Source organism: Drosophila busckii, chromosome X (assembly GCF_011750605.1).
Source record: "Drosophila busckii strain San Diego stock center, stock number 13000-0081.31 chromosome X, ASM1175060v1, whole genome shotgun sequence".
Taxonomy (NCBI): Eukaryota; Metazoa; Arthropoda; class Insecta; order Diptera; family Drosophilidae; genus Drosophila; species Drosophila busckii.
Window position 1 is genome coordinate 19,385,567 of NC_046608.1, and position 12,065 is coordinate 19,397,631.

The 12,065-nt window shown below is 36.4% G+C and overlaps 1 protein-coding gene across 6 annotated transcripts in view; it reads right to left on the reverse strand.

Annotated features, from left to right (window-relative positions):
- Positions 1-12,065, reverse strand: part of LOC108606257 (broad-complex core protein) — an 89,221-nt gene that overhangs the window by 9,875 nt on the left and 67,281 nt on the right. For 4 of the 6 annotated variants that reach the window (XM_033294274.1, XM_017996207.2, XM_017996208.2 and 1 more), the window contains 2 exons: positions 11,877-11,927; positions 398-1,834 (listed from right to left, as the gene is read on the reverse strand). In XM_033294274.1, coding sequence (XP_033150165.1) covers positions 417-1,834; positions 11,877-11,927 — 1,469 coding nt within the window. In that variant the 3' untranslated portion in view covers positions 398-416. Of the gene's footprint in view, positions 1-397; positions 1,835-11,876; positions 11,928-12,065 lie in introns of those variants that run through there. The other 2 variants (XM_017996211.2, XM_017996213.2) reach the window with 1 other exon arrangement.

A 12,065-nucleotide genomic window follows, 5' to 3' on the forward strand; every position in this document is an offset into this window, starting at 1 on the left:
TAGGGATGATGATGCGCATGTGTGTGTGTGTGTGCGTGTGTGTGAGGATGCGAGTGAGGATGTGTGTGGGAAAGCGACAAGTGTGGGGATAGATGCAGTCCATGATGATGTTGCTGCTGCTGCTGTTGTTGCTGCTGTTGCAAATGTAAAGCTCGCAGCTCTGCTACACCCTCAGCCGTTGCGTATACGCCACCGCCACCGCCTCCCTGATCTAGCTGCGTTAGATCCACCGTTGGTGTGCCCACATAATCAATGCCCGCTGCTGTCGACGGCGACATTGCAGCAGCAACCATTGCAGCTGTATTTGAACCCGAACCACTGCCACCACCTGAAACTGTTGCAGCCGCTGCTGCTGCTGCTGCCGCCGAATTATTTAGCGCAACATGAAACAGCTGCTGCAATAGTTGATGCTGATCTTATAAGAAATCTATACAAGGCTTTACTATGTTCGGCGACGACTGCTGCTGCTGCTGCTGCTGCTGATGCTGATGTTGTTGCTGCTGCTGCTGCTGCTGCTGCTGCTGTTGGTGTTGCTGATGCGCTGCTGCCGCCAGCTGCAATGTCGCCTGATTGGTAACGCCACCGCCAGCAGCAGCAGCTGCACCCACAATGGGCGACAGCAACAACTCGGCGGCAGCAGCAGCCGCCGCAGCAGCAGCAGCAACAGCATTGCCACCAGCAGCGCCGCCGCCCACATTCGCATTGGCGCTCAACGAGCTGAGCGACTGATGCAGCCGACTGCCCGGACTGCCCGCAGGCCCCACCCCAGTGCCATGATGGAAATACGAGTGATGATTCTTCTGCCGGCGATGATAGATGCTCTTGTGATTGTTCAGCGAGTTCAAAGTGCGAAACACTTTGTGGCACAAATTGCAGACGGCATTGTTGAGCGGCTGCAGATGCTGCTGCTCCTTGTGACGCTTAAGCGTCAGCTTGGTGCTCAGCAGCTTGCCGCACACATCGCAGCGATGACAGGCGTTCAATGGCAGCGGCAGCAGCAAGCGATTCGCTTGCGCAGCGCTCGAGGCCAGCAGATTGCTGGCCGAGTTGGCGGCCGCTGAGCCGCGTGCGCTGTTCTGAGCGCTCTGAGCGGCGCCCGACGGTGAGAGCGATGCGCGTCGATGATGCTGATGCAGCAAGTGATGACGCTCCAGCGGCGAAGCGGCGCGTGCCAGCGCATGCGCATGATGCGCTGCGGCGGCCACAGCGTGCGCCGCACCCGGCGACAGCAGCTGATGCGGATGCGCATGGCCGTGCTGATGCGCATGCTGATGATGCAGCATGGAGAGCGCATGCTGGCCAAAGTGCGTGGGCGGCGCTGACAAATGCGCAGACGCGGACGACGACGACGACGGCGGCGGCGGTGGTGGCGAAGCTGTGCCCGGTGTAGTGCGCGCTGTATCCAAATCCGATTCGCGCTCACGCTCACGCTCATGTTCGCGCTCGCGCTCACGCTCACGCTTATGATAGTTGCTCATGCTGGGCGACGAGGCGGGCGTGGCGCTGTGGCTGCTATGCATGGGCAGCACATCGAGTCCGCATTGTGAGCTGCGCGATAAGCTGCGCTCGCTGCTGCTGAGCAACTCGCAGGTCTTTCGCTCACACGCTCGCTCACGTTCGCGTTGCTCATGTTGGTGCATTTGTTGTTGTGGATTATGTGAATTGGAATGGTGTTGTTGTTGTTGTTGTTCTTGTAGTTGTGTTGTTGATTCTACTTGTTGTTGTTGCTGATTGTTGTTGTTGTTGTTCTGGTTGCTACTATTATTATTGCTAGGGTTGCCACCACTACCACCGGGCACTATGACGCCGCTAAGTAGGCTGCTGGTGCTGCCACCTATATGTCATATAGGAAGAGAAGAAAAAAAGAGACAATAGTGACTTTTCTGTATATTTTTGCATTTTTTTTTTATGTTGTTTTATTGTTTTTGTTTTTGTTTTATTTTGTTGTTGTTCTGCTTGTTGTTTATTTTTGTTATTTGTATGCCATTTGTTTTTGTCAGTGTACAGTCTTGTCAGTATTTTTTTCGTACTCAATTTTGTCTCGTCAGTTTGTTTGTCAGTTTGTTTTTTACAGTGTAGTGTAGTCTTGTGTCTGTGGTAGTGTTTTTTTGGTTTTAGTTTTTAGTTTTAGTTTTGTACATATTATTACACTAACAAATCCAGGCTCAAAACAAATTTTTTGGGTATATCTCATATAAATATTTTTTTTTTTTTTTTTTGCAAATTAGTATAAGAATCTATAACTTGGTTTCGTTTTAATTTTTGGTTTGCTTTTCTAACAAAATTTAGCTACGTCGCTTGCCAATTTCTCGCTCAGTGTAGCAAATAAAATATTAATAAAAACACGTATATGTTTGCTGTATATTTTTTTTGGTTCTTTTTTTTTTTGTAGTTGTAGTTGTTGTGACTAAGTGGCATGCTAATTGAAAATGTTGCACAAGTTGCAAGTGAGGTTATTTCTGTTATGCTTTATCAGCTGCTCGTCGCTCGCTTAGGTACAGTTGTGTATATGGCAATACCAAGAGGTGAACTCACCGATAATTACATATATATAGTATATATATATATGCAGAATATATACGACAGACGTACGTTTAATTTCAAAGAGTACTGTACCAATTGGTAAAAAAGTAATTTTGTTTTATTATATTTTTCATTTGATATTTAATGATACAAATTTGTATAATTTTTTTTTTTTGTATAACCAATTAGCAGTAATTAATTTTTTTTTGTTTGCAAAATTTAGAAAATTTGTTTGGCCTGATTGATTTGTTGTATATAAAATGTTTTTTTACTCACATGTATACATATAAATGCATATTGTTATATACATATACACATATACATGTGTGTGTGATAATTTAAATTTTTTTTATTTATTTTTTTTAGTTTGTTATGCTTTTTTTTCGCTGTTGGTGAACTTGACTTTTTATGCAAGCACCAACGTTAATAATTTTTTTATATTTTTTTGTCACTAGTGTCTCTTTTTTTTCAAACTCAAACGCAGCACCAATTGCCTGTGTGATGCGGTTGGTTAATTGAAACGGTTTTTGGTATTTTTTTTAAATAAGAATCAAATGTAACATTTTGAAGACTTTTGATGGTAGAGGGAGTGGGCGTGGGGCGGGCGGGGTAGGGCGTGGCGTGGGTATTCCAGGAACTAGTAGAACACACAGCTTTTTGTTTTAAACAATAATGTGTAAGTATATTTTGTTTATTTTATTAAGCAACCTGTATGTGTGTGTGTGTAACTGAATATGTGTGTATGTGTGTGATACTTAACGTTAGCTGCAGCAGCAGCAGCTGTTGTTGTTGTTGATGTTGGTGATTGGTGATTGGTGTTTTTTTTGGAATATATAACAGCTGGTTAGGAATATTTTTTGGGGGGTTTGGGGATAGACGTATGCAAGAATTGTTGTTGTGGGTTGTTGTTGTTGTATTGGTGATTGGTGATTGTTGTATTAATATTAAAAGTTTCTGTTGTTTGTTGCTCATTACTTATGGTTAAGGGTGGTTACTTAAGTTAAAACTCAGACTCGCTTTGCATCCAATTATATGTGGGGAAATGTGGGGCGTGTTATTACCATAATTATTTTTTTGGGTGTTATGCAACACTCAGCTCAGCTTACAACACACATTGTCAATTGTCAAGTAGAAGTACAAAATTCAAACAAACTGCATGAAACACAAAACACAAAGAAAACCAAAAACAAAATGGCGCATATGCTTTAGCAGCATTTCACGCATATATAAAGAAGAAGTGTGTATGTGTATGTGGGTGTGTGTGTGTGTGTGTGTATGTGTGATTATGTATTGATGTACCGTTGCTTTCATAAGAAGTTCTTTGCTTTGTGAATGAAATATACATAATGTATGCATGTGTTTTTATTTTTTTTTTGTTTTTTGTTTTTTTTTTTTAAAGTGTACATATATATTTTTATTTGTTGTCATTAACATTTATTGGAAATACTTTCATAATTACTCAATTACTGCAAACTCAAGTCCCCAACGTTTTAGTAATATAAAATGTATGTTAAATGTATTTGATGTATGTCTTACATTTAAACTTAAACTGTGTCTGAGTATATGTGCTTATCGTATATATATATTTATATATGTATATGCTTGTATTTGCTCAATAATAATTCCTATAAATTAACGAACACAGGGGCACTCAAAAAGTATCCGGTAAACATTTTCTGTTTTTTTTTTTTGCAATATTATAAACTAGTATAAACTTATGCTAATAATAAAAAAAAAAATTATAGTTATAATAATATTTTTGTTTTTAATATGTGTGTGTGTTTTTTTTTACATTATTGTATGCATTATATTGTAGTTATATTTTTATGGCTGTGTGTGTGTGCGTGTGTGTGTGTGTGTGTGTGTATGTGTGTATGCTATGCTTGTATATATCCACTATGTCTTATGCTATATAAAAAATTTTAATCTTAAACTTGTTATATTTTTTTTATAAGAAACTTTGCAATTGGTCGGTCGTTCGGTCGGTCGCTCCACATATATATATCTTTTATATATATATCACCTAACGCTAGCTATATAAATATGTACATATATCTAAACTTTAAAACCCGAAAAGTATAAAAAGTTGCTCACAACTTTCATTTATTTTTTAATTTGTGCCACAAAAATTTCTTATATAAGTACAATTTCTTATTTCTATTGTGTTAAATTTTTCTCTTCTTGTTTTTTTTTAGTGTATTAAAGCCATTTGAAATATTCACTACCGGCACCTTACGAATTTTGCTTATAACATAACAAAAAAATTTTATATATATAATCTATATGTATGTTTATATATTTATGGGGTATATAACTGCCCTAAAGCACGAATTGGCCTAAGCATACAAATATGTGTATGATATATATATGTATGTGTGTGTATATATTGCTTTGACGAGAATTCCCCTATAAATAAAACTCCCCCTTAGATTTGACAAAAAAAATATATATATAACTAAAAGCTATGCTAAAAATGTTATGCAGGCACTAAAATTTCAGAAAAAAAATTAAAAGTGTTTTCAGACGTTTATTTTGATTTAGGCAATTGTTTCGAACACGAACTCGAATTTCGCCACATACATTTGCAAGGCAACTAAGTAAGGTCTGCAACTTTTGCTTCGAAATTTTCAAACTCGAAACGCGCACTTATCGAATTTCGAACTCGAATCGAATTCCCACTTACATGCGAAACGCAACTAAGTTTAGAGTCTGCAATTAATGCTTCGAGTTTTTCGAACTCGAAACGCGCACTTATCGAATTTCGAACTCGAATAGTTCGAAAGGCAACTAAGTAGCGTCTGCAACTAATGCAACGTATTTTTTCGAACTCGAAACGCGTATTAATCGAATTTTGAACCCAAAACTAATTAACTTGCCTCACTTTTATGCAAAATGCAACTAAGCTTAGAGTCTGCAACTTTTGCTCTCTCTCTCTCTCAAAAAAAAGACCCAAAAAAAAAACGCTATATATATTTAAAGTTAAAAATAATGATAACTGTTTTTCTATGTACATATACTGAAGCACCGTAGTATTTAAATGTTTTTTGCAAGTTTTTAATTAGGCATACACTAAGGTTTAAAGAATTGTATGTGCAAGTGTGTGTGTGTATGAGTGTAGAGTAGAGAATGCATGTGATTGTCAGTGTATTTGTGTGTGTGTGTGTGTGTGTGTAACTATAACTATAAATATTTTCAACATGATTGACATTCTTATGTAAAAAGTTGTTTGCTGTTAATGTTAACGTACATTTTGTTGTAATTGACAAACTTAACAAAAAGTGTCTTAGCTTAACACTTAAATATAATATAGTTTAATATATAATATATATGTTTTGTTTAATTTGTATATAAGATGCTGGCGGCTGCTGCTGCTGCTGCTTTTGCTGGCTGTGCTCGAGTGCTGGGTGCGCTAAGAATAAGAGAGAGTTAGTTAGAAGTTGGAAGTTGGTGCGGCGTTGCGCAAATACTGCGATTTCGAATTCGAATTCGAGTTCGATTTCAGAGGCGCGCATTGGATAAAAGTTGCTGATAGTCGTAGTAGAGAAAGTCCTATGAGGACGAATGATGATTCAACTGCTGATGATGGTAATAGCTATTGGCGCCCGATGCGGCAGCGTTTGGCTCCTGCTTCGGCTGCTTTAGATTCCGATGATAGATGCTCTTGTGATTGCGCAAACTGTTCAGCGAGCTATAGACGCGCTTGCAAATGTTGCACACCGGCTCCTTGGTGGGACGCATATGCACGTTCTGTATGTGCCGCTTGAGGCGCGTCAGCGAGCTGAGATTCTTGTTGCAAGGATTGCAGCGGAAATCGTCGCCGCCGCCGCCGACGCCGCCAACGCCGCTTGCATTTTGACTGCCACTCGAGCTATTTAAGGCCGAATTATTCAATGAGTTGTTCAACGAATTGTTGCCGCTGGCGGCTGTGGCAGTTGCTGCCATGTTGGCCATAACGGCGGCAAACATTTGCTGCTGCGCTGTGGTTGGCGTCTGTGCAGCGGGCGGACTGCAGCCGAGCAGATTGCTGCCGCCATTGGCAGCGCTGTTGTTGTTCAGCTTGCTTCAATACATGTTGCTGCTGCTGCTGCTGCTTGCTGCTTGTTGCTGCTGTTGTTGCTGCTGCTGTTGTTGTTGCTGCTGTTGCTGTTGTTGTTGCTAGCTGTTGTTGCACTAGCCGACAGCATTTGCTGCCAGTGTTGTTGTTGCTGCTGTTGTTGTTGTTGCAGTTGGCTGCGAATGTGGAGAGATTAAGCCCACATATGCCAGAGGCGTTTGTAATTGCTGTTGTTTGATTTGTTGTTGTTATGTTGTTGTTGTTGTTGTTTGTTTGTTCAGAGTATGACATATACAATTTGTTGTTGTGGTTATTGCATTTTTTATTGTTGTTGTTGTTGTTGTTATTGTTGTAGTTGTTGTTGTTGTTGTTGTTTGTTGTTGTTGTAGCGTTTGTAGCATTTGTCGTCAGTTGACCTGACGACAAGGTAGGAAAGAAAGTCATAAAACGTCGCATTAGCCCAAGGACAACGAGTTTATATATTATACATATATTTAAAAATATATATTCAATTTTGCATTTCGAATAACTCTATTCTTATTATTTTTTTTTGTTTTTTTTTTGTTGCGTAACTAGTTCAAAATTTGTTAGATTTATAATTTTTATATCAGTTTTGCAAGCATTTTTTGCATCAAATATAATATTAATTAATAAATTGTAAATTTGTTGTTTTTTTTTTTTCTTACTTAAATTTTTTCAATTGCAATTTAAATTTAACTTTGGATTTATTTCGATGCATTGTGGTTTTTGATATTTTTTTTTTTTTGTTTTTGCGCATTACAATTTACAAAGGTGGGAGACTGCATATAAAAATACTGTTTTATATTTTGTTGCTGTTGTAGTTGTTGTTGTTGAAGTTGTTGTAGTAGTTTTTTGTTGTTGTTTTATTTTGAGTGCTTTTAATAGCGAAAAATTAAATGAATGTGTGGGGGTGTTTGGGACGTTTGTATCTCTCAGATAAAAAATATAAAGACAAAAATTTGATTTCTTTTTTGATTGTTTAAATAGTTTTTCGCAGAAATTTTGGAACACGCAGTACACACGGCTAACTGAGACTAACTAGAGCTGCATTTTCGATATCGAATTTTCGAATTTGAACAGATTTTTGGACAGCTCTAGCAAATTGTACTGACATACATACAAAGTATATAGATATGTACATATATTTTGGAACTAGCTCATAGATATAGTTGCGCTCTCTCTCTCTCTCTCTCTCTTTCTCTTTCTTTAAGTTGCTTCTCATTTCTTGTTTGTTGTTATAAAGTTGTGTGTTGGGTTGTTGTTGTTCATTGTTGTTCTTGTTGGTTTGGTGCTTGGTGTGAACTCAAACTCAGGTGTGTGTGTTGTGTGTGGTTGTGTGTGTGTGTGTGTGTGTGTGTATGTGTGTGTTTTTGGGGTAGACGGGGGCAATATACATATACAAGGATATACGGTTAGGAGTTTCAAACGTCAGCTGACGTAGCTTTGTGTATAATTTATTTGTTTAATTATTTTATTTGTTTGTTTGTTGTTGTTGCTGTTGTTGTTGTTGTGCGTGTTGTGTGTGTGTCTTTGTGTGTGTTTGTTATAAACACCATCACCTTAAAAAGTTCATAGCTTCATAGCTTTTCCACTTGCGTTTTGCTATACATATATATATTATTAATTATAAAATTGTAGTTCAATCAGCTTTTTTCTCTATATATATATATATATATGTGCGTGTGTGTGTGTTTGTGTGTATATGTGTGTGTACTATAAATAACCATATCCAAAAATTTCGTTTTTCCAGTTGTAATAAAATCAGCAGCATTTCAGCATTGCAAATTTTCGTTTTGAATTTTTTTTAGTTTGGTGCAATATCGAAAATGTTTTTTTTTTGTTGTTGTTTTGGGGTTGTTTGGGGTAGGTCTTTAGTTTTATTTATTTATTTTGTTTTTTTTTTTTTTTTGTGTTATAATTAAGTGATAATAGTAGTTATGTAACATAATTATTCGAATTAGTTTGTTTGACATAGACATACATATAAATATATAGTACAAAAATGATTTTCGGTTTTATTTTTTATTTTGCTAATATAATTTCGGAATTTCGAAAGCAAAATGTACAACTAAATTTTGGGGTGTGCAGCATAGACCGAGTTGAGAAGTTCCAGCTATATACATTCTCAATTCGGCTATATACAGACTTTTAGCCAATTGCGTAAGCACTTAAGTATACATACATGTTGTTTTACATAAGTTCAGTTGTTGTGGATTTTTGAGTTGGTTTGATGAGTTGCACTATTTAAAGTCGATAGTCCAAAAATTTTTTGATTTCCGGTTGTGTTGTTGTTGTTGTAGTTGTAATTGTTGTTGTTGTAATTGTTGTTGAACTATAACTAAATATTGTTGTTTTGGTTGTTGTTGTTGTAATACTAGAGTGTGTGTAATTGGTAATTGTTTAATACTAATTTTGGTATTTTTCATAATTTTATAATAAACGTGGGGTAATTTTTTGTAAGAAGAAGAAGACTTTGCAAATTAGCCGGTTAGTATAACGTGAAAAGTAAAATAGTATACAGCGTTAGTTTTTATAATTTATCAATTACTTTTTGAGCGAATGTATGTATGTATGTGTGTATGCATGTACGTGTAATGTATGTGTGTGTGTGTGTGTGCATGATCGCTGGCTCTCACATATATGCGCCTATATAGCTTGTGTGTATGTGTACAGTCTGCTTGAGTGTGTGTGTGTGTTCCATTCCCAATAATTATAACTATATATATAAATATATATATATATGTGTGTGTGTACAGTTGTAGCTTAAATTGTATATGTATATAGTGTATGTGTGTGTGTGTATGTGTGTGTGAGCGAGTATGGCGAGTGGATTTCATGCTTGGGTTTGATGTGGGTGTGGGTCCTGGGGGGGGGGGGGATCGACGTTATATATGTACATACATACATTTATTTTTATACGTATGCGCAGCAAAAAAGTTGCCAATTTTTTTCCTAACATTAATCATTGTTTGTTTGTGTGTGTGTGTGTTTAAATTTTGGGTTCAGATGGTTCGGTTTTGGTTGCGGGCACAGCCTTAAGACTAAATTTTTATGTATTACGTATATTTTGGTGTTTTGCTAGGGGAATTTGTTGCTTGGGTGGGTCACTTTATTATATTTTTTGTTTAAACAAATCATATGAAAATGAATTGAAATTAAAATTGACGCATAAGCTGCACTGCTTGCTGCGCACTGCTTTGTCGACTTAGTTTAAGAGCAAGTTTGGGGTTGTTTATTTTTTTTTGTATTGTACGTTAGTTATTAACACAATTACGACCATGTACAAAAAGTAAATGAAAACAACATTTATAATGCATTGCAATTGCATGAAAATAAAAAAAAGTTAACACCATAGTGTATGTGTGTGTGTGTGTGTGTGTGTGTGTATGTGTAAACTGAACACAACTGAACTGAATATTTATGTTAAAGCAACAAACAAACACGTTCAGCAAACATTTTGTTGTAGCTGCCAAAAATATGACAAAAAAAAAAAAAAAACAGCAGCTGAGACAAATTAAAAGTTAATTGTTAACTAATAAATGTTGATGTTCAACAGTTTTAGGCATTCAAACAAAATTAAAATAAAAAAACAAAACAAAAATAAACAAAGTTATACAGTTAGTATGAGCTATGAGCATATAGAAAATTGGACACAAATCAAATATATATAGATATACGCATATGCTATGGCTGACATTAAAAAAGAGACACAAAGATACGCAAAAAAAACAAAAAAAAAATATAGAGCTGGGTAACAAATCAAATGATGGAGCTTGCGGAACTAGGCCTAAGTGTTAAATGAGCGCATGAAAGATGAAAGTAAACCTCAAGTGTGTGTAAAATGCAGCTGAACATGTGTGTGTGTTTGACTTTGCAAACGGCAATTTGAAATACAAAAAACAATGAAACTGCAGCTGGCAAAGTTGAAAAGTTTGAGATTGCCAAATATATAATGCATGTGTGTGTGTGTGTTTGTGTGTGTGTGTTAGAAGCATGTGTTAATTTAAATTAAGTGCCAGACAGGCCGCAAAGCCGCAGTGCTAAAAACGTTGCCTACTTTCTAGCGCACAATAAATATGCCGCCCAAATGTACGTTGTTTATGTGTGTGTGTGTGAGTGACTGTGTGTGTGTGTGTGTGTGTGTGTGCATTTTTGTGGCCTAACCACAACACACATTGCTGCTAAACACTTGTGGCCAATAATTTGAATTTAGAGAGAACTGCGAGTTAATTGAAAGATTGACTTGTAAATAAATTTGCTGCTGCTGCTGCTGCTGCTGCTGCGTATAACTAATTGAAACATCAACATTAGCTAGCTTGGGGTTTACTACTAGTTGCGTTAAAAATGATTGTATTTAAAAAAAAAATAGCGCAAATATAAATGAAACCATTGAAACAATCAAATAAGTAACTTTTTAAAGTACAAACAAGATACAAATCGAAAAATATACTTATGTATATATAGAGCTGGCAAAATTATAATCATATCATAATCATGTAGTATACACTTGTTAGACGGGGCGTATGGGTATTGCTGCTAGCAAAAAGAGTCTAGTTTAAAAAGTGGCCCAGTGCCTTGCATTGAATGTATGATAGGTTAGGCTACAAGCCCAGTTTGAAACACACACACACACACACATATACACTATATGTATGTATGTGTGTGTGCGTCTTTGTATGCATGGTATGTATGTATGTATGTATATATATTTGTTGTATATTATACTAGGCCACCGTTCGTTAGACGTTGATTATTGTTTTTGCTTTTGCTTTGAAATCAAAATATATATATTATATGAAATATGACTCAAATCAATTGAAATGATATAATCAAATATGCATATGTGGAGAGGGGCGTGGGGGCGTGGGGGTAAATAAATCAAAAGTTAAATCAAATTGTAATCAACACACATATATAGCCAATTTTATATGTTTATGTTTAAGTAATAAAAAAAAAAAAAAACAAAAAAAAATTATCAAAAAAAAAAAATCAAACAAATGATACAGACACATTTCTTTAAACGTTAACAAATTATTTGAATATCTCTTTTCATATTCTTCATCATGGTAATGTATATATTAACTTTAGGGGTATTTGTTTTCGTATTGATATTATTTAATTCTTTTTTTTTTTCGTTTCTGTTTTATTATTATTTGTACTCTTTTGAGACTTTCTTTTTTTTTTTTCTTTTGCATTTGATGTAAAAAATGTAATAATGAGCTTTTGAGCGCAAAAAGAGCGAAACAGTAGAGTTAAATAGAGAAATGCTCGGACTCACCTTGTGGGGAGACAGAGAGTTCACCGGTTTGTTGCAATTGTGTGTTGAGACCTGTTTAAGTGGGTGGTGGTGCGTTGACGTTAGCGGTGCATTTCCCAGCAGCAGCAGTATGAACGAATAGAGAGAGAGAGAGAGAGAAACAGTTTTTGTTAATATGCGTTTTAAATAAATTGTGCACACTTATCGATA